This window comes from Felis catus, chromosome D4 (genome assembly GCF_018350175.1).
Source record: "Felis catus isolate Fca126 chromosome D4, F.catus_Fca126_mat1.0, whole genome shotgun sequence".
Taxonomy (NCBI): domain Eukaryota; kingdom Metazoa; phylum Chordata; class Mammalia; order Carnivora; family Felidae; genus Felis; species Felis catus.
The window spans coordinates 89816616-89844500 of NC_058380.1; the positions used below are offsets into that span (position 1 = coordinate 89816616).

The 27885-nt window shown below is 58.5% G+C and overlaps 1 protein-coding gene and 1 long non-coding RNA gene across 17 annotated transcripts in view; one reads left to right on the forward strand and one right to left on the reverse strand.

Moving 5' to 3' along the window:
- Positions 1–17615: 17615 nt before the first annotated feature.
- Positions 17616–20136, reverse strand: LOC123381541. Its single transcript, XR_006588644.1, has 3 exons — positions 19866–20136; positions 18566–18827; positions 17616–18053 (listed from the first exon to the last, which is right to left on the reverse strand). It is a non-coding gene; the product is annotated as an uncharacterized LOC123381541 (long non-coding RNA).
- A 662-nt stretch (positions 20137–20798) lies between these two features.
- The window catches only part of NTNG2 (netrin G2), a 67688-nt gene continuing 60601 nt past the window's right edge, over positions 20799–27885 (forward strand). For 4 of the 16 annotated variants that reach the window (XM_023242884.2, XM_023242888.2, XM_023242890.2 and 1 more), the window contains exons 1-3: positions 20799–20922; positions 24645–24775; positions 25014–25713. In XM_023242884.2, the coding sequence (XP_023098652.1) occupies positions 25501–25713 (213 nt within the window). In that variant the 5' untranslated portion in view covers positions 20799–20922; positions 24645–24775; positions 25014–25500. Of the gene's footprint in view, positions 20923–21566; positions 21693–23149; positions 23754–24644; positions 24776–25013; positions 25714–27001; positions 27267–27885 lie in introns of those variants that run through there. The other 12 variants (XM_023242889.2, XM_045042859.1, XM_023242894.2 and 9 more) reach the window with 9 other exon arrangements.

Here is a 27885-nt window from a genome sequence, read left to right on the forward strand (position 1 = left end):
AAACAGAGAGAAAACGGACCGAGGACTCGGCCAAGGGGCGGAGTGCAGTCAGGGGAAAGGTCAGGTTTCGTTTTTCTTTTTTTTTTTCTTTAATTTTTTTTAACGTGTATTTATTTTTGAGAGAGAGCGAGACAGAGCGTGAGCCGGGGAGGGGCAGAGAGAGAGGGAGACACAGAATCGGAAGCAGGCTCCGGGCTCCGAGCCGTCCGCACAGAGCCCGACACGGGGCTCGAACTCACAAACCGCGAGATCATGACCTGAGCCGACGTCGGACGCTTCACCGACTAAGCCGCCCAGGTGCCCTAGGTTTTCGTCTTTCTTAATAGTTTATAATTTAGGCAGCAACAGAGCATAGTGGCCAAGAGCACGGACTTTGGAACTGGACAGGCCTAGGTTCCCGGCTCGGGGCCTTTCCTTGTCAGCTGTGTGATTTGGGACAAATGACTTAACAGTGGTTTCCTTATCTGTAAACTGGGAATAATAATAATGGTGCCTGATGGGGCCGGTGGGAGGTTAGCCGGAATAATACAGGCAGAGTCTGGCCTGCATGTCTGAGCCGAAGAAAGCCCTCGATCCTTTTTGGCTGCTGCTGCTGTTACTGTGCAGAATGGCTGACCCCTCTAGGTACTTTTCTGTACATTAACTCACTGGATCCTCAAGAATGGGGCAGCTAGCCAGGATCACGACAGTTTCTAGAAAAGTCCTCGCAAATCTGAGAACTTGCCTGGCATCAGTGCCGGGTTGAGAGGGCTTCCTGTTAGGGGGGTGGCGAGGGGCTCATGATTAGAAACGCAGACGCCTGGGTGGCTCAGTTGGTTGACGGCCGACTTCCGCTCGGGTCATGATCTCACGGTTCGTGGGTTCGAGCCCCGTGTCGGGCCCTGTGCGGACATCTCGGAGCCTGGAGCCTGCTTGGGATTCTGGGTCTCCCTCTCTCTCTCTCTCTCTCTCTGCCCCTCCCCCGCTCACGCTCTGTCTCTGTCTCTCAAACAAATAAATAAACAAACGTTACCCAAAAAAATTTAAAAAAAAAGAAAGAAAGAAATGGTGGGGCAGGTGACCAAGGACTCCTCGGTCTCCTGAAGGTGACGGACCACGTACAGCTACGTCTTGCCCGGCTTCTCACGTGTTCTGTTTCTTCTCTCGCCCCCCACCCCCCTTCTTTGAGGCAAAACCCACCTAACACAAATTAGCCATTTTAATGGGAACAGTTAGGGGCATTTAGCACGTTCACCACATCCAGCAACCACACCTCTACCTCGTTCCCAAGCATCCCCCCCACCCCGAGGTAAGACCCCATACCTGTTAGCAGAAATCCCCCCCCTTCCTCCCCACCCCCACCCAGCCCCTGGCTACCGTCGTCAGCCCTGTCTCTCTGGATTCACCCGTTCCGGACACTTCATAGAAACGGAATCATACGACATGTGGCCTTTCGTGCCCGGCTCTGGCACTCGGCGTACCGATTCTGAGGTTCATCCGTGTGACAGCAGGTGTCGGTAACCCTCTCCTCTCCAAGGCCGGATCCTCTTCCCCTGTACAGACCTGACGCATTCTGTCGATCTATCACCCGTTGACAGACAGTTGGTTTGCTTCCACTTGTTGGCTGTTGGTTGTGAATCGTGCTGCTGGGCACGTGGGTGCTCCTCACATTCTCTTGATCGCGCCACACTCAGAGGTGTTCTCGAACCCGCCACTCGGCTCTTCCTGCCTCTGGGCCTCTGCACGTGCCCGTCTGTCCCCGGTGCCCTGTCTCCCCTCTGCTGACTCCTAGCCACACTTCACAGCTCAGCCGCATGCCACTTCCTCCAGGAAGCCTCCCTGCTCTGCTTGGACGGGCCGGCGAGCCCCTTCCCGGTGGGCTCCCAGAGCACCCAGCATCTCCCGGCGAGCCCTTCTGCACGCGGTTGTCGTTACTCTGTCTCCCCAGGTGGGGATGTGGCTGTCACTGCCGCGACTACCGCTGCGTCCTCGGAGCCCCGCCGAAGGACCGGGCACGTGGTCGGTGCTTCTAAACCGTCTGTTGAGCGAACGCGTGACCACCGTCGCTTCAACCTCTGGGCCTTTGCGGCAGCCTCGTGGATTTTCTGACCTGGGAGCAATCGCCAGACTGCAGGCCGGACTGGAGTCTCTCTGGGGGAGGGGAGAAGCCACCTCTGGTTAATATTCCCAGTGGCAAAAGGCCCCTTGGGAGACTTGTTGATTAAAAATGCAGAATGGGGATGGGAGCAAAGCTGCCATTAAAAATGATTAATTAGAGTCCTGCTCATTATTCTATTTGGAATGATGCTGTTAATATTAGTGACCCTTAAAAATGCTTCACACACAGGCACTTAACTCTCTATTTCTGCACGTCCCACGGTGTGGTCCCATCCCTCACCCAAGCCCTCTAGAGCTCGGACTTTTCCCAGAATTGTCCCCTCTGGAGGGCACGAGGCCGGAGTTTCTGCCACCCGCTTATTCAGGGACGGTCACCCTGGTCTTCCTGCCTGCCCCCCGCTCCCCCCCGACCCAGGCACGTGTGCCCGAAGGGTTCCACTTTCCCACCCCAGCCAGGAGGCAGGGAACGCGTGCCTTTTCGTATAGTTTTGTTTTGTAGTTAAACGGCATGGTGGTTTCTGGGAAGAGGAGGACAGTATCTGACCCTGGGGGGCAGGGCGAGGCTTTCCCTAATCAGATGGCAGCAGAGATGACGGGGACAGAAGGAAAGGGCCACTTCATTAGGGAGAGTGCAAGTCATTTCCGGGGGGGCACAGAGCTCCAGGGCAGCTCTGTGTGAAAAGCTCCAATTAAAAATATTAACCCGTTGCCAGGGCTCGGGATGCGGGGCCTGGTCACGGCGGGGAGAGCAGCTCTGTTCTCTGCAGAAGATCTGGGGGGGACATCCTGCAAGAAATTGGGGGAGGGAGTGACAAAAACTTACTCCCCTTGCTCAGTTTTGCCCGTCCTGTTGGAGTAAACGTCGTTCCCTCGCACTTTGTGACCGTGTCTTGTCCTTGTCTGCCACTTAGGGTCTCCCGCCCCCCAGACCAAAGGGGGTGGTGCGCACTTGCCCGAAGACTCCCGCGGACGGGGGTCCTGCCCACCGTGGCCCCCCGGCGCCCCGCGCGGAGCCTGCGCACAGATGCGCTTTCGCAACACTCGATGAATGATCCTGACACCCTTGTCGTTGGGTCACTCGTCCCCCGTGCGCTCTGACCAACTCCCCATGGTCTCTGGAAACGATCGGGCGGAGGGGCAGAGAACATTTAAACATCCACACTTGTCTTAGGAGTGGGTTTCTTGAGCTTACATTTCACAACAAATACATTTATGTCAGGAGCTTAGAAACTTTCTTCTCTGGGTCCAAGATGCGCTAATCACCTTTCTTTCCTGTAAGTGCAAGTGACATCATTGGGCCCCCGGACCTGTTCTGAGGGCTTCCGTTCACCAGATCGCTCAACCCTCACACCCGCGTGACCTCAGCCTCACTCCGCGGCTAGTGGAGCGCTTAGTCCGTTTGTCCCAAAAAACAGACAACGTGCGCCGTTCCTCCACACGCACATCTGCGCACGCGGGCGTGCGAAAGACACACACACACACACACACACACAGCTTCAGGCCATATTTAGTAACTGCCTAATATAAAACGGGCTTACAAAGCCTCAGCTATCAGAAGAATCCCTCACTGTACCCCAAAGTCACCCTTCTCACCTTGTGGCCTGGATCAGGAAACTGAGGCTCAGAGAGGTCAAGTAAGTTCCTGAGGTCACAGAGCTAGACTGGCAGACCACAGGGTGCCGTGTCTGTGGACTTGCCAGCTGATTGGAAACCTAGGCTAACCGGATCTCTTTCGGACTTGCTGTCACGCGACCTGCTCGCCGCCCTTCCCTGGAAGCAAGCGGGTGCTTCCCTACCCCTCCTCGTCCGCGGCAGCCACAGCCGCCGGCAGCCTGTGGCAGCCTGTGTTTGTGGGCACGGCCCCCCAGGCTCCGCACCTTGTCAGATTGCTGCAACGTCCCTAGCCGAGCAGGCTGGTCTTCCCCAGCTCCCTGGATCCGCCTTCAGTTAAAGTCCTCTTTAATTAAACAGCAGCTCTCCCTGGAAAGCAGTTGAATGATCTAATTACGCGCTCCTAGCCTGATTGCCATCGTTGATGCAGGGACTTGGCGACTCAGGTGTTGATGGGGCTCAACGGGAGCCCGGAGCCATCGCCGGGCGAGCGGCAGTGACGGATGTGACCCCCCCCCCCAAGCCCACTTCCCTCCCCCACCCCAGCCCACCCTGCTTCCTCAGGGTCGGCGCCCAGCCGAGCGGACGTTGTCCTAAATGGTGACCAGTCTGGTGTGCCCCTGGGGCCTTGGCTACCACTGAACCCTCCTGAGTGGCGGCTTCTCCACTTGCCAGTGGCTGTGAAGGATGAGTGGGGTGGCTCAGCCCCCCCCCACCGGTGCCCCCATCACTTGGGCGGAGCCCCTTGGACTGCTCCGTAGCACCTACAGTATCTGGTTCCAGGACCTGCTGGTTCGTTTTGTGTGTTCATCCTGTCCCTCTCTGGCGGGCACCTATCTGGGTGTGGGCATGCGGCCAGGACCTGGGAGCGGCCGCTGAACCCTGCTGTCCCCTGACCACTGTCCGGGCGAGGCCTTCCCCCTGAGTCGCTGGGGGTGGGCGCTGCCTGGTTCAGCCCGCCTCCGCCGGGCCGGCCCGGATGTCCCCTCGGCCGAGGGTCCGGGACGTATTTGCGAAAATGAATCCTAACTATTAAGGTAACATTCTAATACCGTGTGCACATATAGCCATAATAACTCCATTATTGGATGAGCTCCCTCTATTGTAGCAAGCACCCGGTTGTTTTAAATTAAATGCCATTGGTCTTTGTTTTCTGCTGTTTAATCCGAAAGCAATGTCAAACCTACGAGAGAAGAGTCAAGTTAAGCCCCGCGTCTCCTTGGCCCCAGACTCAGCAGCTGTTAACTCTTTGCCACACACGTGCTTTATCAACTCCCCCGCTGCCCCTGCATCACTGGTGTTATTGGGGGTGTTTTGCTGAATCATTTCGGAGTAAGTCTGGGGACAGGATGCCCTTCACCACCAATTACTTGCAGTTTGTGTCTCCTCAGAATAGGGACGCCTTCTCTCTCCTTTCTCCATACGTTTTTTAAGGCACCGAGGTGAAACTCGTGTGACATAAAACTGACCGTTCCTAAGTGAACGAGCCGGTGGCGTTTAGCCCATCCACGAATCTGCGATGCCGTACCGCCACGAAATGTCCAGTGCGCAACATTCCCACCGGCCCAACATCAAACCCGTAACCGTCACAGCATCGTTCCCAGTGCTGGCAACACGTACCTTATTCCGAGGGTCGCTCCCTTTCACGACCTCAAGATGGTGACCGGGTTCAGGGAGTCCACAGTGATGGCTGTGGCACGAGTGCACATGTGGCTAATTCCCCCCGACACAGTTTTGTCGGCGATTTTCTTCTTCTCCCCCCGTCTCAGGATCCAGTCCAAGAGCCCACCGTACATCGACTCGTCCCACATAACCCTTAAGGTCCCTTTAGACCCGTCGCTTAACCCTTTAAAAAATAATAGACGCATATGTGGTTATTTAAGTTTTGGAAAAATTTTAGATTTTCAGAAAAATTGCAAAGGTAGCGCGGAGAGTTCTCCGCCCCCGTCGCCTGGTTTCCCCTAACGTTACTGTCTCGAATAACCATGGTACATTTATCCAAACCCAGATATTAGCGTTGGTACAGCTCTCTTCCTGGATTTCATCTGCCTTTCCACTGATGGCTTTTTTTCTGTTCTGGGATCTGACTCTGCATTTACCTGTAGCCACTTTGTCCTTTACGAGGCTGACCGATGTTAGGTTCCTTATACGCACGCGTCGTTTTAATTTCCTCAAGAAGTCTAAGATAGAGGCACGTTATTGCTGTTCCAGAGCCCGGAAACGGGTGTCAGGGGTGAAGTGACCCGCCCAAGACCACTCAGTAAATGAGGAGGCAGGACTCAAAGCCCATCCCTCTGGCCCCGAAGCTTGCCCTCCTTCGACACCATGAATGCCACACATTCTCCCTCTCTCTCCCTCTCTCTCCCTCTCTCTCTCCCTCTCTCTCTCTCTCTCTCTCTCTCTCTCACACAAGCACACACACGTACCACGCACTCACACACACAGCTTTATGACCGCATTTAGCACTTGGCTAGTATAAAAGTTTCCACACAGCATCAAATGTTAAAATAATTGCTCGTTTTATCCAACAGGTACATTCCTGAAAAGTTAACTGCGGTTCTCTAGAAGGATTTACTAGAAAGTGGGCACGTACCGACTGCTTGCTATGTGCTAAGGGCTTTGCATACATTTCTTTACTGGATCGGTACCCACCCCTTGATGGGATGTGTTGTTATACCCATTTTAGAGATGTGAAAATTGAGTACAGAGAGGAGAATTGACCTGTCCCAGGTCAACTAGCCAGGCATTCGCCAACTCAGCTCTTTGAACTCAGGTTTTGTCTCTCCCCGTCCCTGTCTTTAACCCTCGGGCTCGACCATGACCCACTCGCGGGTCTAAAGGGCCCCCGCTGTCCTCATGCGCCGCGGTCCAGGGGCAGGCGCGATCTCTGGAGTCTGGAGACGCTGGAGAGTGGCCAGAGGGTCTCTGGGGTCTGGCTGAGTGCGACTTCTCACTCCCCTGCCTCAGGGCTCCTGTGTCCCGAAGCCAGTTCAGTGGGGGCAGCTGGTGCCACTCAGTCACTCACACGAAATATGCTAATCTTCTTCAATAACGGGTCCAGCTGGTAGGAGCTTTTATTTCAGCAAAGTGTGAATGCTGTTGCCATGGAATGCAGCCTTATACCCAGGGAGCAGGAGTTACCGGGAGGCTGTTTTCTCCTCTATGCAGGTTTCACTTCCCTCTGTGTGTTTCACCACCAATTTTCATTTCAGCCTGCATGGAACACTCACACGAATGACGTTGGAGTCAAGGCGCTCGGCACTTTTCTCTTCCCCACTCTCCATATGCTTACAAAGCTACCCCTTCTGGGGCTGGGACGGGAGGGGGACGAAATGGTTATTTTCCCCACCGCGCACGAAAATAGCATCCGAGTAGAGAGTGGGACAGGATTGGTCCAACCCGGCCAACGCCAAGTCCTCGTTCCCAATAGGATGGCAGTCCCCAGACCGCTTCTCCACCGCTCTCCGCTCCTATTAGAACTTGATCTGAAAGTCTCTTACAAGAAAGATGGGCGGGGAACCCCTAGCAGCGTTTGGCTGATGTACACGCGGGCGGGCCCCTCGGCCGCCACACTCTGCGTGTGAGCACCCCTACGGAGTCAGCCGGGGGATCTGGGGCCGGTGACTTACCTCCCCTGAGCCTCAGTCTCCTCGCTCGTGAACGAGGGGGGACGGCTGGTCACAGACGGGGCAGTGGGCAGAAAGGGGATGGTTATGAAGCACATGGCCCCCCCACGAAGCAGCTGCCTGGCAATGACTTCGGTAATGTCACCGTCACCTTTTCCTTCTAGAGCCACTCCCTCCTTCCTTCCTTCCTTCCCTCCCTCCTTCCAAGGGGGTGGGGGGCGTGAGGGCGGGGAGGCAAGGGAGGGAATGAAAAACGAAAGTGAGGCAGAAGCGGTCCCTGCCGTCAAGTTCTTCGCGGCCTGGTAGAGGAGAGCCGGATGTCCAAACAGCCACAGCGTAAGGCAGACGGTGATCGCGGACTCACGGCCAGTGTCGGCTGAGCACTTACCAGTGCATTACGCACCCTTCCCAATCAGGCACGTGCCCGATCTCTTCCGATCTCCTGAGCAACCCCCGGGGGAGCCATTCTTCCCCCCGGTCTGCAGATGAGGCCGTTGCGGTTCGGAGAGGTCAGCCGACGTGTCCAAAGTCACACGCGTGCTGAGGGTGGGGTTGGGGCTCCACGCTGCTCGTCTGCAGAGTCACGAGCTCTGCCGCCATGCTGTGTCATCTCCCCCTAAGAGTGGCCCAGGGGGCCTCAGGTCAGGGGCTGGGGTCAGTTCTCCCAGGACGGAGGTCAGGGAAGAGGGCACCGGTGCCAGCCTCCAAAGCCACGCACGGTCGCCCGAGACCCATGGAGGCAGAGGGCTCTGGCCAGGGGCTCGAATCTGCTCAAATCCCTCCGAGTGCCTGCTTCTTTGTTCCCGATCTAGGCAGGGGACATCCCAGGCGTGCTTGGGAAATAGCCTGTCCCCCACTGACTGAAGGCAAGGTGCCACAAAGGGATTATGAAGGTAAGCGGGGCTGGCATTGAAATTCTACTTTTGAACCTTGTTTTCCACGCTGAGAGCTGAGAGTGGCCAGATATGGAACAGAAGGGGGAAGGAAGGGATCCGGGGATGACAGAATCGAAGACAGGTGATAAGAAGTAAGCCGCCTGCTGGAGGACCCTGCATGTATCATCCATTTATTTTTGGGAGGCACTTTTTTTTCCTTAAGTTTATATATTTATTTTGAGAGAGAGAACATGAGCAAGGGAGGGGCAGAGAAAGAGAGGAGAGAGAGAATCCTAAGCAGGCTCCGTGCTGTCGGCACAGAGCCCAACGTGGGGCTCAAACTCAGCAACCGGGAGATCACGACCTGAGCCAAAATCAAGAGTCGGGATGCTTAACTGAGTGAGCCACCCAGGCACCACCCTCCCCCACTTTTTTTTTTAAGTTTATTTCTTTATTTGGGGGGGGCACTTTTAAACTAAGTTCCTTTTTCCCTCCCCAGCTCAAAAGCTCACTCAGGTCGGGTGCGGGGACATATATCTTGGGTGTTCACGGGGTCACGGGTCACAGATATCCAATGATTTGATGCTGCCTGGGAGTGTCAATACCTCTTCTTGTCCCTGTGAAGTCATGAGGACTGGAGACACCAGGGCTGTGGGTGGCCGTGTTCTTTCTTCTCTGTGGGGGCAGTTTCGGGTAGCAAATACTGATCGAGCACCTCCTCCAGCTTAGACCCCGAGAGACCTGTGTTGACCAGACAGGCACAGCCGTCCCAGTGGAGCTTATCATCCAGCAGGGTGTGGGGGAGGAGCATCCGCAACCAGTAATCACCATACTGGGATTGTGGGAACCTCCATGTGAACGAAACTCTGGGAGCTGCCGGGTCCCGGGGTCCCCCATCAGAGGCCCCACATCTGCCGCCTGACCCGTGTGAGTTTCACGCCCACAGGACTACATGGACCCTGTTCTCTGTCGCTCCCCCAAGACAAGGCGCGTGGAACAGCATCAGCGGGTACTTGGAAGAACCACCGTCACTTTTGAACGTTGACTAGGAGCCCGCCTGTGGCGTTAGCAGCCCGTTTAATGCTGTGGAGCTGCTACTCTTACCTCCTTTTTTGCAGAAGAGGGGACTCGGAGAAGTGATGTTGTTCGTGGGGGGCCCAGGTGGGTGGCAGAACGGGGGTCTGAGCGCGTTCTCTCCCACGGTCGTAGCCCCTCCTCTACACCTCTTTCTATCAGCACCTGCTGCCTCCTGGCCAGCCTGACGCAGGTAGAGGGAAGGGCAGGGGGGAGGGAGGAAGGAGGAGAGGGCAGTCAGGAGTCATGAATATCTAACATCTTGTGATGCTGAAACTCAAGAGCCCCCTGACTCAGCAGGATATTAATAACCCTGGCCGGTCCTCGCAGGGCTGCTCTGCCAGGGAGGTGAACAGCAGGGCTGTATCCACTCCCTGCTGCCAGTGGCAGCTCACAACCACCCTTGCTCACCTGTCTCCCCGTAACTGGGCTGGGAGCTTCCTAGAGCAGAGGCTGGTCTGGACCTCCAGCCCCCAACACAGAGCTCTGCATACAGTTAGAACACTCTAAACAACTCTGAAGTGGATGGATGGATGGATAGATGGATAGATGGATCGATGGATGGATGGATGGATGGATGGATGGATGGACGGATGGACGGACAGACGGATGGATGGATGGATGGACGGATGGATGGATGGATGGATGGATAGATGGATGGATAGATGGATGGATGGATGGATGGATGAATGGTTGGATGGATGGATGGATGGATGGATGGGTGGATGGATGGACGGATAAAGAAACTGACCCTCAAATTTCCCAGAAACATCACTACTATTTCCTCTCCCTACTAATCATCTTTGCAATCACGCATAGTAGGTACTCAATGAGTGTTCTGGTTAGGTCTCAATGACTGGTTAGGTCATTGTCCTCAGTCAGCAGCATGTCCCAAGCACCTGTTTCTGTCTGGTGCAGCTCTGGACTGTCTACGGAATGGACAGAGAACATCCCCACCTTCTAGATCAGGGAGAACAGGGTGAGGTCTACCATGGCCCTCTCCCAGACACGATGAATCCATCACCAGACGGCCAGATCAGTTAATCACAGCACCACGTCCTGATAAGCTGGGACCCCGCTCAACACAGCCCTCTGGGTTATCGATGCTGACCCATCCATGGTTTATTGGAACTGGAACCTTCTCTCTGCCCCCCTACACTTCTCCATCCTGTAGAGCCTGTTTGAGAGAGAGCGGACAGGACAGCCAGAGGAGAGCTCCCCCCTCTATAAGCAGAAACTCTCTTTGATTATGAAATGCAGAGTAGTGGGGGGGGGGACGTTGGTGGTGACCGGGAAGCATGACTTTGGGAGGCCACCTTGACTTGGTGGATGGGCACCACGCTCCCAGGCCCTGTGGGAACAGAAGCTGCCTTCCTGCCCTGCTGTGAGGAGACTCCAAAGTGGCCAGCCCAACAAACTGGGCCCTTAGGGGTGTCTGGAAGGGGGGTCTTCCTGAAGCTGCCCATAGGGGACTCTGGGCGACAGGAGGGAACCGCACTAGCTGACCTCTGGGCTCTGTGGGGGCGGAGGGGGGTGGTGTGTGACCAGCAGCGATAATTAGAGGAGTTAATCACCCTCGGGCCCCAGGTGCCCACCAGTCAAAGCAGGTGCCAGGTGAGTGCAGGAGTGAGGCCTGGGTAGCTGCTGGGCCCCAAGGGTTGCCCGGAAGCGGGTGGTGGGTGGGGGGCCGTGCCATGGTTCTGGGCAGTGCCTCTTGGCCAGCCAAATGCAGGAAGCATTTCAACAAACAGGAGAAGCAGTTCTTGAGCAGACCAGGTGAAGGGCAGTGGCCTGCGTGTGGACACCCCCGGTAAGGAGGCTCTTTCTGGAAATAGTCCTGTCACACCTGGCCACGGGGCTCGAGACTTACCCTCGGGGGCCTGAGACCTTGCAGGCACAGAGTGGGTGCTCAGTGCGTGCTGACCATTTAGCTACGAGAGGAGGGCTCCCCGCCCGAGTGGTAAAGGGGTTTCTGGAGCCGTGGAGGCCGGCGTGCCCCGCCCGCAGCTCTGTGCCCCCCTCCCCACCACCCCCGAGGCCACGGAGCTCACTGCCCTGCTTCACCTGTGCTGCCATGTGGCGTGTTAATGTCAGGCTTCTGGCAAGCCTGCTCTCTTCTCCTTGGGGACTTGCCATTCTGTTGATCGCTCGGGGAGACATTTGTACCGGGTGGACTCAGAACGCCAGGCTGGCAGTTCATCCGAAAATGCTAGGCCTAGAAGGACCCCCTGGCTTACAACGATGAAGGTCCTGAGGCCCAGCGAGGGAGGGCAGGACTCAGCCAGCGTCCCAGAGGTCACAGGGGACAGACTTGGGGCGAGAACCTCTGAGCCAGTGCAGTGCGGCGGGGCGGGGAGGGTGGGGTGGTCAAGGTCCTGGTGCGGGACTTGGAGCGAGCCGTGTTACTCTCTGAGCCTCAGTTTCCCTATTTGTAAGGCGGAGGCAACAAGAGCGCCTCCCCTGGGGTCTGGCACGAGGTCTGGTATCAGCTGATGAGGGATTTCTTTAGAGAAACCCCAGCAGCGTCTCCAGAGCTCTGTGTCCAGAGTAGCTGTGGCCGCAGAGTAAGGCCCAGCAGGTGGGCAGGGGTGATGGCAGGGAGGCGGGGTTCGGAAGAGAGAGGGTTGTGCTCCTGGCCTCAAGGTGGATGGCGGTTTGAGTTGGCCTTACAGAACAGCTGATTTGTGGGGCGCCCGAGTGGCTCAGTAGGTCAAGCGTCCGACTTCGGCTCAAGTCGTGATCTCACAGCTTGTGGGTTCGAGCCCCCCGTCGGGCTCTGTGCTGACAGCTCAGAGCCCGGAGCCTGCTTCGGATTCTGTGTCTGCCTCTCTCTCTGCCCCTCCCCTGCTCATGCTCTGTCTCTGTCTGTCTCTCTCTCTCAAAATAAATAAACATTGTAAAAGTTTATTTTAAAAATAGAACCGTTGATCTGCATGGGAGGACAGGTCTCTACGGGCCCTGAAGTTGTATTCCCCTCGGCATCTGGCGCCTCCCTGGTTTGACTGTCTCGGGAGGTTCAAGGTCAGAGGTGGCATTTCACCCTTGAGGTGAGTGAGCCCAGCACATCCTGTGTCTGGGGGCCGTCTGGGATCCAGGGCCAACCTGTGCCGGCAGCCTGATCCCACTGGGGGCTCCTGGGGCCCTCTGAGCACCCTGAAGCCATTATTTAATTATTTCATGATTAAATCTTTACAAGGAGCCCGAGACGTGGGCGCTACTCTCGTCCCCACCGTACAGACAGAAAAGTGAGGTGCCGAAGGTGCCCGAGGAAACGAGTGTCAGTGCGGGGACTCTCGGCCTGGGCTGTCAGGTTTGGGGGCCCCGCCCGTACTCGCCAGGCTGGCTGCGAGTGTGGCCAGAGACCCTCACGCAGAGTCTGAAGGCTGGTCGGGGCGGCGGAGAAGGGGGAGGCATCGCCACCTGCTCAGAAACTGCCCCCCCAGAGGTGTGGCTCAGGACCCTGGAGGCCCCGCAGCAAAGGCCAAAGCAGTGAGAGTCACTGGGCGGTGACGGCAATGCAGAGGGGTCCCTCATGTGGCCCTAGGCGGGGGGGGCATGGAAAGGGCTGAGTCTTGACAAGCCCTGTAACTGCACTGGGCCAGCAAATTTGGACTCGGGAATTAGCAGGGCCAAGATAAGAGGAAACCGCATCCAGGGGCGCCTGGGGGGCTCAGTGGGTCCAGTGCCGACTCTGGCTCAGGTCACGATCTCGAGGTTTGTGAGTTCGAGCCCCGCATCGGGCTCCGTGCTGACAGCTCAGAGCCTGCTTAGGATTCTCTCTCTGCCTCTCCCTGCTTGCTCTCTCTCTCTCTCTGTCCCTCTGTCTCTCTGTCTAAAAAAATAAATAAGAAACTGGATCCAGAGCTTGTGTTTTTCCAGATTAAAACACACACACACCCACACACACACACACCCCACTTCTGGGAGTCGTCCCCTGGGTGGGATGTCAGAAGCCATTCTGCCTGTCAGATGACACAGAAAGCAAAGCATGCGGTCGGCCGGCCACCTGGCTTGTCCTCCCCGGCCCTGCACACAGCCGCTAGCGAAAGGGGGAGCAGGGGTGGGACCCCAGAAGGCAGAAGGGCCGGGAGGACCCCAGTGAAGACGAAGTCTCGTTAGGACCCCTCAGAGCGCGAGGAGCCGTCCCGGGAGCAGGGGCAGCGTGGGTTAAGTGTGGACATCCTAGAGGTCGCAGCTGACAGCCAGCGGTCAGTCGAGCGAGGGAACGCCGTCAGCTGCGAGCTGTCCCCGTCCGTTAGGCCGACCGCCATGAAGCCAGAGAGCGATGCAGGTTTCCAGGGGCAGGAGTCAAGCTTCATGCGCGATGGTACCTGCGGCTTCTCTGGAGCCCTCGTCCCGAGGCCCTGCTCTGGGCCGAAGAGCTTGACGGGGAGTGAGGGAGAGAGCCAGGAGTCCCCGGAAGCACAGACGTGGGCCCTTGGGGCAGGACCCAGAGCAGGGCCGAGGGCCGAGGGAGCCGGGCTCCTAGAATTCAGTGTTTCGATGGCAGAGAGAAGGTCGTATGCTCGGCGGCCCCGCAGGCGACAACTCGATGAAGAAATTGGAAGCAATTCTCGCAGGTGAGCGCGGTGACCAGGAGAGACCGAGTCGGAGGGATGCCCTTCTGTTTCTTTCTTTCTCGCAGCGGGGGCTGCCTGTCAGAACTTCCAGCAGACGTTGTCGGTCTGCCCAGGACTTGGCACGTCTGCCTGGTGGGGACCTGAGGGGGGCTCCGGTGCCCAGGCCACTCCAGCTCATGGGGGAGCAGGAGGGAGCCAGCCGCGACGGTAGAGCAGGTATTTCTATCACTGGGTGAATTATATCGTCATCAGCGCATGTCAGGGAAAGACCGTCCTGGAGGCTTGCTTGGGTCGCCCGCGCTGTAAGAAAGAAAAATGTTTTCCTCCAGATGAGGAGTCTGGGGTGGGAGCAGGGGACAGCTTCCTCCAGCTGACACAGCCTTTTCCCTTCAGCTTGCCACTTGTATTCAGCTCCTCTCTCCTGGCTGGTGTGCGTCCCCCCCCCCCCCTCCAAACAGCCCTTGTGCCAGGCGGACCCGTGACCAGCCTGCACACGCGGCGAGCCCGGGGAGGACCCAGGTGAAAGATCCCACCTGCGAGAGTGGGCGTGGCTCCTTCCTCGGCACCCCCAGCCCTCCTGCCCCACCCCCGCACTGAGAGTTGGGAGAAACGTCCCCCACGTCGGGAGAGGAGTGAGTGGGGCTGGGGGTGGCCGGTCAGCCTCCCAAGAGTGGATCCCCAACTCTGGTTTGGCTAGAGGAGACGCCTCGGCCGGGAGGAGCAGGTGCCGTTATTATCCCCGCTTGGCAGGCGGGGAAACTAAGGCTGGAAAAGGTGGGACCGAGGTCCGGGCTCCCACAGAGTCTGGGTGTCATAGTTCTCGTAGCTCTTGGTTTGAACTTTCCTCTCTCCTGTCCTGAGAGTCAGGTTCGCTCTGGTTTATCTAGGGTTGTTGTGTTTTTTTGTTTTGTTTTTTTTACAAGGTTGCCAGGCTGACACATTTGCACTGGGCCTGTAGAAACACGTGCAGGTACACACACACACACACACACACACACACAGACTCAGCTGCCTCCCTAGCTTGACCTGACGGTTCCTGACACATAGTAGGTGCCCAGGAAACCTTTGTGAGGCACACGGGCAGCTTGAGGCCTGTGACATGAATGATCTAAAAGCAGGACCCGGTGGACTTGTCACCATTTGCACCCCCACCCAGGGCCTGGTGGGGTGCTGGCACACAGTAGGTGCTCAGCAGGGAGACGTCTCCATAGGTCCAAGCTGGCGGGGCCAGGGTAGTTACCCGCCCCACACCGAGAGAGGGAGGCCAGTGCCCCTTCGTACCCTCCACCTCCCAGACCTGAACCCCCGCCCCCCCCCCAGAAACTCTAGAGTCTGCAGGGGTGAGAGCAGCATTAGTTCTGCAGACTGGAGACCTGCTATGTGTTACAGGCACCGATTGGGCTGACACCCCAGCTGCCTGCCGGCCCCCGGGGACTGGGGTCGGGGGTGGGGGGGCTTCCTCCTTGCAGCAAACACCCCTCTTGAAGGGGCCAAGCAGCCGGGCTTGGAGGAGCCGGGGTTCACCAGCACCGTCCCGCCATGCTGCCTGGGGCTCAGGAATGGAACATTCTCACATGGACCACGGGATCCCAGCAGGGCCGCGGGGGGCACAGAGGGGAGACTCAGAAGGCAAAGGCACGTGGCCCAGTCACATTTCCACCCGTTCAGCAGTCTGTTCTGCTGGCCCGCGCGCTTGCTTGCTGGGTGCCCTGGAAAAGGCTCAAAACCACTCTGGGCCCCCGGGTCTTCCGCTGACAAGGCGGGGGCAGCGCTGCCAGCTCCCTCCCAGGATCTTTGGGAAGAAAACCATTCTGGAATAATAAGCGTAGGACAGGGACCATACATCACGGAGCCCAGCCACGAGGTCTGGGTTCGAATCCCGACACGCCCCGAGCTGAATCACCCGGGACAGACTTCTCAGCCTCGGTACTCTCCCCTGACAACGGAGAGGATACCAGCATCTTTCACGGGGTGGTAGGAAAGCAGAAATGAGAGGATACCAGTAAAGTGCAGTGCACCACGCCTGGTGTGGAATACCAGAGCCACCTTGTGTTAAGCACTTTCTAGAAGCCAGACAGGTCTTAAGCATTAGCTCATTAAATCCTGACACCAAGCCTAGGCGTCGGATGCCACGATTGCACCCATATTCCAGAGCCGGCAACTGAGGCTTGGCAAGATGAGTCCTTTACCCAAGGTCACACAACTAGGAAATGGTGAGCCGGAGGGCGAGCCCGGGGCTGCGTGTCTCCAAAGCCTCGAAGCCCCACCACTGTTAGAGTATGTGCCCGTTTAAGACGTATAAGGAACCCTCAGGGCTGCCTGGCCATCCCACTCTGCAGCGGCTAAAACTGAGGCCCAGAGAAGGGAAGAGAGCAGCCTGATCACAGAGCTGCTGCTGGAACCAGGCGTCCGACCCGCAGGGCTGCTGCTCAAAGTTACCCAGCACTTATTACGTGCCAGCTGTAGAGCCCCCGATGAGCATCATCGCACATAAATTTTGCAATAACCCTAGGAGGAAAGATCCTTTTGTCAGTCCCGTTTTTTGCTTGGGTAAACTGAGGCAGAGAGCGGCAGTCGCTTACTCAAGGTCACACAGCTAATTAACAGGGGAGGTAGGGCTCCTACCCAGTGAGTCAAACTCCAGAGCCCTCGTCCAGTGCCGCTCCGGCCCACCTTGGAGCCCAAGCCAGCCTTGCTCGGCAGCCTGGGTCCCAGGCCGGCTCACCTGCCAAGGGAGGGGGGTCTGCAGGACTCCCGGGGCACGGCCACCACCAGGCAGGTGCAGCAGGAGCCCCCCGCTGGGAGAGCGCTGCCTGAGCTGCACTCGGGGAGACGGGCACCCGGCTGGGGCTGGCAAAGCCGGTCTCCCCGAAAACCATTAGCCCCCTGCCTCTGTGACGAGAAGTTTATCCAACAAAATGCAAGCGAGCAAAGAACACGTTCTGCTCGATGTGTCTCTTGTTATAGGCAGCGCACAACTTGGGAGATGTGTGGATGAAAGGCGCCATATAAAATGCAATCAATTATGAATCACCATTACTGAATTAATCACATGTATGATTAATACAGTAATAATAATTAATGGGAGTATGGTCTGGAGATTAGAGCAGGGAACTGGCAGGGAGGAGTCGGGGTGCTTCTTGAAGCCTCTGCCGCTGCCTGGGGGGTGTCACCTTGGGCAAGGCCCTGGGCTTGGGGCTTGGTCTCTCTCCCCCTGCCCCTGCCTTGGCTGTGGAAGTAAGGGGCCCAGGGATGCCTTGAAACCCCTAGATGGTCCTGGGCGAGTTCCCAGGATCTTACTACTTATAGCTGCATCACAACTGCTCAAGGTCGGGAGGACAAATCAAAACCTTGGTCTGGCGTAACAGAGAACAGAGTGAGAGAGGCAGAGGGTGAAACCACGCTGGGGGTGGCCCTGGGGCTTACACTTGACTTTAATCAGTGGTGTGGGCTCATTTCATCCGTCTGTGCTTTTGTCTGTCTGCAGCGGGGTTTGCCTTCTCCCCCAAACCCCAGAGGGCCTGGACCTCAGCTGCTACCTCTCATTGCAAAGCCGGTAGATGGTTTTTGCGTGTGACTTTATAATTTCTTATTACTCGCCCACGCCATCCACGCATATTTCCTCCCTGAAAGGAGGCAACACAGAATATGTACGTAGTGAAGCCTGTCATATGTCTTCCCCCCCACCCCCATCTCTCCTCTTCATACTTTGGAATCTTTAGTTTATAGACATCCTAAAAAAAAACCATGGATGGAATCAAATTAAATGCATTGTTCTGCAGATGCCTTTTGGTAGTCGATTTCACATACACAATTCAAATTAAGGCTGCGTAGTGAAGCCAAAACCCCGCCACTGAGGAGGATGGTCGGGCTGCTGGCAAGAGGGGGGCCGGCAAGGATTTTTATCTCATTTCATGTTATTTTGGTTGGGGGAGAGATTCGTTAACACTTTCCTGCCCCTGGTGCTCAGCTCCTTTTCATTACCCGGGAAAGGTCATTTGTCATAAGGTTCCTTGATGAAGTTTTAAAATGAACATCCCTTGACCACCTGGTCCCTACACGGCCGGCGTCCTGTTTCTTTCCCGTCTTTATTGTTCACTGGAAAGGAACCGGGTCTTCTGGATGCTCCCACCGGCTGGCTGCCAGGACCATCGCAAAGGGACCACCTTCCGGGGCAAATCCTCTGGGTGCTGCAGATGGAGAAACTGAGGCTCAAAGCAGGGAAAATGATGACCCCGGGCCACCCACCCAGTTAGGGGCCGAACAGAGGAAAGCCCGCTACCCTGACTCCGGGCGTTGCTTCTTTCTGCCATCCCATAGTTTCCAGGGTCTGGAAGTGGGGAGACCAGAAGACACTTTTCCAGATGGGTCCCTGAAAAAGTCTGCTCGCATCAGCTTGTGGGAGAGGCAGGAAGCCCTGGGGAGAGGAGGGCTGGAGAGGGGTTTTAAACATTGTTCCCAGGGGCGCAGAGCTTTGCATAGGGGTCACTGAAACCCTGGGGTGGGGGGATAATCGGGAGGATGCACCCCGGGTCCCCCCACTGTGTTTAGATGAGCCACAAATGAGAAGCATCTTCCTCCACATCTTGTTGGCTGTTCCCGACAGTGTCGCGATGATGGAGGAGTAGGGCGTTTCCCCTGTAATTGATGGCCCTGCCTGGGGGCGACAGCAGGCTGAGGGCCGACCGGGGTCATCACTCACCCTGCCTGCACACAAGCCCCACGCTGTGCCCTTTGCTGCTGCCTGGAGGCCTGGTGCTTAGAAATCAAATCGCTGAGATCTGTTCTCCTCCTCTGAGGAGCTTTCTCCTGCTGGATGCTTTGAAGCCAGGGCGCAGGCTAACCAGGGGCTGGCATGGATCTGCTCTCCTGGACGTCTCTGCAGGGGTGAGCCCCTCTCCAGCGAAGGGGATCCGGGAGCAAGTATATGAGCAGGCACTTGGCGGCCTTGTTCTGACCCCTCCCTGGAAAAGGAAGGATTCGCATCTCGCAAACGGGGAAACTGAGGTCCAGGGGCAACCTGTGCTGCGCCCCAAGTTCACCAGTAAGCCAGGCGATGGCAGAGTACCCCCCGGAGGCCGGAGAGCCCTGCCTCCCAGGCCACAGTCTTCCTTAGCTGTGTGACCTTGGGCAAACGACTCCCCATCTCTAAGCTTCGTCTGTAACTCGGGACTTTGCTAATAGGAGTTAAGTCACGGGTCTGTTGGGAAGGATCAGCGGCTGATACGCACGGACCGGTTTGCACGAAGCCTGGCATAAAACAGGTGTTCAATAAATGCTAAATTGTTACTGTTATTATTATTAAAGCAGATGACAGTCTTTAATTCTGCATCATCTGCCTGCTTTGTAACAATAGCCGAAATGTTATTCAGCAGTACAGCCCCTCTGCAAGCGAAGGGGGAAACCGTGAGCGGGGAAGGGTTAAGGTGGAGGTTAAGAGGCGGCAGAGGGGTGGGGCACTGAGGTGCTACATCTTGCTCCTGGTCCTGACACCCTCTGTGACCTTGGACCAGTCCCTCTCCCTCTCTCGTCCTCAGGCTCTTTGTTCTGGATGCGTCCAAATGACAGGGCTGGCTGCTTGAGCATTGCAGTGAGGACCCACCCCAGAGGAGGCCAGGAGCACCTGAAAACCACACGACCCCCCCTGGAAGGTGGAGGCGCCTCTCCGCACAGCCCTGGGAGAGGGCCTGGCCGGAAACCTCCAGGGGGTGGAAGGGCCCAGGGCTGCCCAGTGTTGCCAGCACCTTGGCCTCTGCCCTAGGCCCCTGCCGGAGTCCTCCCCCCCACCCTCTTCCCCCCTCCCTCCCCGGGGCTTGCCAGGAGTGAGGCCCCTCCTGCCCCCCTACTCCGCACTCCCTCCGGAGCTGGCTTGGCTTCATCAAAAGCAGGGCCCATCAGGGTGGAGGCGGCGATGTGTCAGCTGGTATTCAGGCTCTGGTTGTGCGCTCAGATCGCTCCCCCTCCCCAGTTCCCCAAATCCACCCACCCACCCTTTTACCCACTGCTTGGGGCCTTCTGGGTGGCGGCGCTTTACAGAGGAAGTCAGAGCAGCAGCCTTGAGCCCTTGGCTGTTGGGGGCGGGTGGACTGACTCACTTGGCCCCCTCCCTGGTGCCGATGGGGCAGCCCCCACACCCCTGGGCGCCGGCACCCCGTCAGGCCCCTGGGTTTGGGAACAGGAAGCTGCAGCCCCGCGGCGCCTGACCCGGGCCGGCCCGAGGATGCGCTCTGCGCGCCGCGACCCGCCGGCCCCCGAGCCCGGAGGAGATGTTTAGGCAGCGACCCCCCAGAGCAGGCTCGCTCCCGCGGCCGCCCGCCCGCTGGGGCCACCCTGGCCGCGGGCCCGCCGGGCCGCCCCTGCTGGCGGCGCCCCTCCCCGGGCCGTGGCGCGTCCCCCGAGCCTCGCAGTATTTCCTTCCTGCACCTTTAAGAAGACCGTTGCTCCGTGGTGGGATGGTGTGTTAAAGCCACACAGAGGAAGTTACGCAGCCCGGATCAGACCCAGAGATAAAAGCCCCGATGGTGATCGTGAGGGATGGCAAGAGGATTTAGCCTCGGCATTAACTTGGAGCGGAGCGCAGGGGGGCGGTGAAGCGCCCCGCCATCTGGCCCGCGCCGCCGCCGCCGCCGCCGCCGGGGGGATATGCCCCGGCGCCCCGACGAGCAGCCGCGAAGCCCACCCGGGCCGGGGGCCGCCCGGTGTCCGCGCGCCGGTCCTCTCCGAGCCGCCCAGGGGGCCCCAAAAGTTTGCACTTGTTAGAGGCGACCTCCCGCTCGGCCGGGGCGGGCGATGCGGGCGGCGCGGGCGGCCCCCTCCCCCGGCCCGCGTCTCCGGGACGGCTGCGGGCGGCCCCCCCGGCGGCCGGAGGGCTCCCCAGCCCCGATCTGACGGCCGCGGCGGCGGCGGCGGCGGCGGGAGCGGCGCGCGGCGAGGAGCAGCGGCTCGCAGCCCTCCGGCCCGCGCGCCCCCACCCAGCGCCGGCCAGGGCAGGCGGAGCGCCCGCGGGCGGCGGTCCTCGGCCTCCCGGGTCTGCGCGCCGGGAAGCGGCTCGGAGCGGGGGTAAGGCGGGCGGGGAGAGCCCGGCGGGCGCGCGGTGGGGGGTGGGGGGGGAAGGGTGGGGGGACCAGCGGCTGCAGCTTCGCCAGCCTGGTTTCATTTTTAAAGGGCTTGGGTGACCATGCAGCCTTTCCCGGGGCCCGGGAGCCACTTAAAGCGGCCCAGCAAAGGCTCGGATGCAAAAGTTATCCGGTGGCTGTTGCTACGAGCGGAGGGCTGGCGTCGCCCGAGAGGGGCGTGTGAGTGTGCCTTTGTGGCAGCGTCTTAAAGGAAAAGCTCGTCTTTCCGGCTGGCTTTTTCCTACCAGGGTCCTTTGGCATCGTGCGTGCGAGTGTGTGTGCGAGTGTGAGTGTGTGTGTGTGTGTGTGTGTGTGCGCGCGCGCGCGCGCGTGTGCGCCGGGGCTAGATGTGGCAAGAACGCCTGCATGTGTTTGTGGAAAGGAGGTTAACCCTTCTCGCGCGCGCGTCGCCTCCACCCCGACTTCCCCGCCACGGTCCTCGGCCCCCCCTCCCCCTCCCTTCCTCGCGCCCCCCTTCCCAGCTCTCCGGAAACGGGGTCTGTGCGAGTTGCCCAGACAAACTCTCGGGCAGCCAGGCTGGAAACTTCTCTCGGTGCGGTGGAGGGGTGGGCTAACGGGGGCGGGGGGTGCGCGCGGAGCGGCTCGCGGACGTGCGGAGCGGAACCTCGGGCCGGGCGGTCCGCAGACCGGGGGAGAAGAGGCAGCGGGAAGGCGGGACGAGGACCGCGGGCTCGCGGGGTCCGCCCGCTCCGAGTAAGTTGCCCGCGCGGGCGGGGGGCGGCGGAGGCAGGGGCGCTGCTGGAAGCGGCGCCGGGAGTCAGGGGGCCACCGCTCCCCGGGCGCTCTGCTCGGCAGCTCCTGATCGAGGGAGGCGGTGCCCACTGAGGGGGGCACACCCTCCGCGCCCGCCCGGCCTTCATTACAAGGCGTGCGTGTTAATCGCGCCCGGGGCCCGCACTCAACTTCGGAAAGACGAACCGCAGCTGCGGGACTGCGAGGCACGCCCCTACGCGAAGCACGCCTCCTGCAGCCCACCCGGAGCTCGGACTGCGCCCCGGCCGACCCCTCGGTCCGCCGGGACGGACCCCGCCCCCGCGCAGCCGAGGCCCCCTTCTCGCGCCCCCACTCCCCAGCCCTCAACTTTTCGGGGCTTCCCGGCCGCCGGGAGGCCGTGGGGGGCGCGGGGAGCCGGAGCCGGCCCCCGTCCCGGGGCTGGGGGGCGCCCGGGGCGGCTTAGCTGCTGGAGCTCGGAACACCTCCAGGCCCCGGCCCCGGGGGTGGAGGGCGAGAAGGTGACCTGGCCGCAGCGGGTTCCCTCTTCCTTCCTAGCCCTCGGGCACCCCCCACCCCCCTGGAAGGCAGATTTCACTCCGCCCCGCTGTCCCCCCCCCCCCCCGCTTGGAAGGGAGAGGAAGCTTCAAGGTGGGCAACGCCCCCCCCCCCGTACCGCCTCCTCCAGTGCCCCCCAGGGGACCCCCGCGCCCACAGCGCCAAGTTTCCCAAGAGGCGAGGGCGCAGCCGGCAACTCGGGGAGGAGCCTGCTCCGAGCCCAGCCAGCTCCGAGAGGCGCTAATTCAATAAGATAGAGAAATCGGAGTTCAGAAATCCTGGCAAAATCTAATTTTCGGGTTTTAATACCCTGGCTATCAGCCCCCCACCCCCACCTCGGTTCCTGAGGACTCTTAAAAGAAAATAAAGCGCATTGATTCTATTTGTTTCTGGGAGCTGCAGTTTCTTAATAATATCAGGTGAAGATTTATTTTCCAAGGAGAAAACGACCCACCGGGATACAACCTCTTACTCTGAAATTTCCCTGCTGGCTTCGCACTCCCTGCTTTCCGCCTCGTTTTCCCGGAGACTCTTGCTTCTCTCCAACCCCCCTCCTTCCCCCCCCCCCCACTTTTGGCAAAAGCCGGCTGTAATGTGCGCCCGCTGAGCTCACAGTTCCCCCTATAATACCAGCAACGCTCAGTTGATTGGTTGTAAACACATTTGTTACCCCACCCCCAGCAGATTTGGTTGTCCTTGGCTCTCCACCAGCACCCCACTTTGCAGGGAACGCGCCGCGCTTAAACCAGCCGAACCGCCAAGCGGTGAATAGATTTTCGAGGGGCTCCGAGCTTCCCTCTCCGTGGCCTCCCGGCCTCCCGGGCCTCGCTGCCTCCCGGCGCAGCCCTAGCCCTGCGCCGCCGCCGCTGGCCCTGCAGATCAAGGAGGCCCGCAGCCAGCGCCCCCGAGGGGGTGTCGCCGGCCGCTGGGAGCTCCCTACCTGTTAGTGAACAGTTGGGAGTCCGCGGCTGGAAGAATTAATTAGGGACGTGCTGTTTTCTGGGCAGCACGAAGCTTGGGTAGAGGCATCCAAACCTTTGCCGGCCGCGCTATTTTATTTTTACTACATTTTCTCAGGTTGTAAAAATAGTCGCCAGGCGGGTTCTTTCTGAGAGTTTCTAGCAAGGAGCGCATTCAAGGCCAGGCAGGCTCTATAACAGGTTTCTCTTTAAACAGCCAGAGGTGAGCGGTGAGAACGTGGGCCCCCTGGGCTCCTTATTCATCTCCATCAAGAGCCCTTCAGCCAGAGACAGGGGCAGGGGCCGCCTTAATGCAGATTTATGAGTCCCCCCCCCACCCACCAGGAGCGTGGGGACACCGGCTGAGGGCTTCTGCCGGGAGCCCAGGTGAGCCACCAGCCCTCTCTGGACAATGTCCACTTCCCCGGTTTGTCATTTCTGGCAGGTGTGTGTTTGTGTCTGGGCCGAGGACGGGGTTTCATGGAAAAGTGATTAACTCTTCAGAGACCTTCCGTGAGGATGTCAGGTGAGAATCAGGCTGAGGTTAGCACGGATGCCCCGAGCAGTTGGGGATTTAAAAGTGATAATCCTAGGTAGAACAATAACCATAATAATTAATAATGCGGGGCTTCTGCTGTGACTCATTCCGTAACCTTTGCCCTATTGGCTAGTATTTTTGGCCAGGATCCCACACTGGCTGGACTCAAATTCTCCTGGTAATGTATCAAGTGTCTGGGAACGCACCACATTAGTGGAGTCATGTTTTCTACAATGTAACATTTGTCTTAGTTATAGCTCTTTGGGCTCTTAAATCATTATCAGTAGCTTAAAATAGCAGAGCAATAATCATAATGGTGACTCATTTATGGGCACACCCTCTAAGGATTATTGCAGAATTTTGGCCTTGATCAGAAAACCTATTATGACAAACCACTGTCGCTTCTGTGGAAGTCTTCAATGTCCCTGGTATCTTAGCGTTGCAAATGAAATTCACCGTTTCAGAATTTGGAGAGAGATTTATCCACTCCTGGTTCTTACCTGTGGGTCCACACACGGACCTCTGTGTTCCTCCGTACCTATACGTACAGACTCGTCTGCACGCAGGGTGACAACTCTGACCTTTGACTTGTCGGTCACTCAATCTTGACTCCCGAGGACCTTTTGGAAAGTCGGTGACCCTGAAGCGGGGGGCCCTTCTCCTGACCTAACGGCTCCCGGAAAGGAGGGGAAAAAACCAAATCACCTCGTTGACAACGCGCCCAATCTCCAAATGCGCAGCTCTGATGTTAATAAAAATAACCTACTTTTCTCCGGAGACCTCGCTAATGCAGCCTCATTTTTTGCACATTTTGCCAGAGAGCTTTTGTTCTTACACGTCTTTTCTCCCCCCACCCTCTCTCTTTTTAATTTGTTGCAGGTGTTGTTGCTAATGAGCTCTCTCTCCTCCCCTCTTAACAATGAAAGACAAGCCAGCCCCGGGTACCTGGATGCATTGAGAGCGGAAGTGTGAGAAACTTCATAATAAGTTGCCGATGGCTACCAGCCAAGGTCAGCTGGCCCCCATTAGTGCCCGTCCCCACAAAGCAGAGCCACATAAGCTGCTCCCCAGTTAAAACCTCGGTCACTTTTTTATGCCGTAGTCCAGCCACACCATTGGTGTCACTTTAAGCCCATGTGAAGAGAAATCTCTTTTATTGGTCTGAGATGCCAGTCCGGTCCCACAGAGGGAACATCTTTCCAGCTAACACGTACACCTCCTGATTTTTATTTTATCTTTACAACGCAGGCCGGAGGGTTGTTTTGCGGTTGTGCTGAGCCCATCACACATTAAGGGTCCTTTAAAGAACCTGGATTGATTGGAGGGACAAAAATTAGAAGCAATCTGATCCCGCCTCATGCCGGATCCCCGCGGATTTGCTCCTTATCCCATTTCCATCCGCTGTCACAATTTGAGAGCCTGCCCGATTTGATCAGTTTCACCTCCGGGAGAGGTGTAATGCCAAGGTTAGGAGGACGCCAAGTTATGGGCAACTTTTTGATCTGCCCATCAGCAGTCTGAGAAACGCCGGCTCTGGGTTTTCCGCATCGGCCTTCGGGAAGAAACAGGTTCCTCGCCCTTTGCGACCCGGCAGTCGGTGCTCGAGTCCCCGGGTCATCCAGCCACCACTGCCTGGCAGATGTGGCCCTTCCATGCTGAGGCCGGGAGTCCCGCCTGACCCAGTCGCTGCCTCTCCAGCGCCCGTCCGGGCCACGCCCCTGCGGACTGCTCAGCCATGCTGCCCCTGCTGGCTCTGTTCCTGCACTGCCTCCCACTGGCCTCTGGGGACTACGACATCTGCAAATCCTGGGTGACCACGGATGAGGGCCCCACCTGGGAGTTCTATGCCTGCCAGCCCAAGGTGATGCGGCTAAAGGACTACGTCAAGGTCAAGGTGGAACCCTCAGGCATCACGTGTGGAGACCCCCCTGAGAGATTCTGCTCCCACGTAAGTCAGCCCACTGCTTCGCTCAGGCCGAGTGGGAGGGGGTCCGGGACAGACTCTTGTGATGGGTGAGCACGATGGGGGGCCCAGATGCAAGGCTGATGGGCACCGGTTGGCTGTCCCACGTTGGAAAAGTGCCAAAGCAAAGGCCGCCCCCCCCCGCCCCCCCCCCCGCCCCGGGGCTCTGAGGTCACGTGACCTCGTTCTCTGGGGCGGGCACATTCTTGGCCCGCTGACCACTGGATCGTTTCCGTAATAGCGGGGGGTCATCTGTGGGAGCTCCTCGTGTGTGGGCTGACAGCTTCACGCCCAAGTCCTCCCCTCAGCTCCGCCAGGCGGACCCCGCGTCGTATAAAGGAGGAGTTCTGGGGGGTGGCATGTCTGGGCCTCTGTTCCATTGTCTATCAAATGGGCATCGTAGGAGTAAGGGAGCTAATTCGTCCCACGTGAAGTGCCTGGCCCAGAGCAAGTGCCCCCCAGACGTTAGCGGTTGTCCTTCCTGTTGGACGGATGGAGAAACTGAGGCCCGGAGTCACGCACCAGGAAGTCCTGGAGCTGGGACTTGTGTGTTTGGCTCCAAAGCCACTGAGCTAAACTGCCTGCCGAGAGGGGCCTTCCTGCTGGGCAGCTCTGCGGAGCCCCCTCCCCAGCCCCGCGCTGGGCATCCAGGCCGTGGGAGCTGACAGGAGGGGCTCGTTGTCATCTTTGGGCTGTCCTTGAGGGAGCCTCTGGGGCCTATGGCCGGACTGAGCAGGCATTCCCCCCCCCCAACACCGGGCTCCTGGGGACGCCTTTGTCCCGCGGGGAGTTTTGTTCCTATCACAGGGCAGTCAGCCTGGGAAGGTAGGTTTCCACTTGGACAGTCAGCAGTCCGTCGTGAGTCTGTCACTGTGGACGGTGGCTGGGCCAAGGGAGCCAGCGGGGTGAGGGAAGGAAGAAGGCAGCACAGGGCTGGGGGCAGAGACTGGATAGTCCATGGGGGTCACTGCACTGGGGATCCCACGGCTTCGCTGGCTCAGGGGTGAGCAAGGCGGTCGGCTCCTGAAGGTCAGGGGCAAGGCCAGGTCGACGGGCAGCGGAGCCCAGTTCTGAGCCTGTGCATTAGGCCGACAACCCCCCGCCACCCCCCCCAGTTCCTGTGAACACTTCTCCACTCACTCCCTGAACAGAGTCAACCTTTGTCTCTCCTATTAGAGTCTCGAGTGTATTTCTTCTCTTAAATATTAATCATTGCCCTAATGTACTGGGGGGAAGGGTGTGGGACAGGGCAGCTAAACCATAATTCATTGGACCAGCTTCCGGTCAAGGGCTTGAGGGGTGGAGGTGACCATCAAATGCAAGTCTGAGGCCCTCTCCTGGCCAAAGCTGGCCCAGGATACTCTCGGCCCTGCCTGCACCCTCACACGGGGGACCCGGTGCGGCTGCCATGGTGGGGTGGTCACCCCCCCGACCCACAATCCTAGCGCTGCCCCACCTGAGCCCAGGCGGTGTCCCTTCTCCTTCTCTCCCGGGGAGACAGACGAGGAAGAACAACGTCTTCAACATCTCCCGCATAGGTGGGTCCTCGGTGTCTCCACAGCTGTCTGGTGGACTTAAATATTTCATTACAGGCTGCCGTCCTGCTCTGCCTTTGATTACAAATGTGCGGCCGACAAGAATGGGGACTCTGCCTGGGCAGGCGGGGGGGGGGGGGTGGGGGGAGCTGGCTTCTGCAGGGAGCGGGGGGTCCCGTCCAGATGGACTCAACCCCCCGTGCAGCTTCCCCTGAGCAGGTCCTGTGTGTGTCTCATTGAATCATCTCCGGGATGCTCTGGCGGGGGTGGGGGTGGGGGGGCTGTTCTAATCCTGTTGTAGGGATTAGAAAGGTTTGCCTAAATCCTGGCAAGGTCACTCGGTTTAGAAGGCGGGCAGGCAACTGGTCTGCAACCAGGGCCTGTGCTCACCCACTAGGTGGCTCGGCCTGCCCCTCTGAGCTGCGGTTTCCTCCCCCGTAAAGTAGAGGTGATACTGTCTGGGTGTCACAGGGCTGGCAAGGGGATGCGCCCTGGCCGTGCCAAGCCCTGGGCACCGTGCTGGCACACAGTAGGTGCTCAATGTGCAGTAGGTGTTATGCATTTATTATCGTTGTTAGGAGGCCCTCAGCCGTGTCCCTGGCTTTTCTTTCCTCTGTTCAGC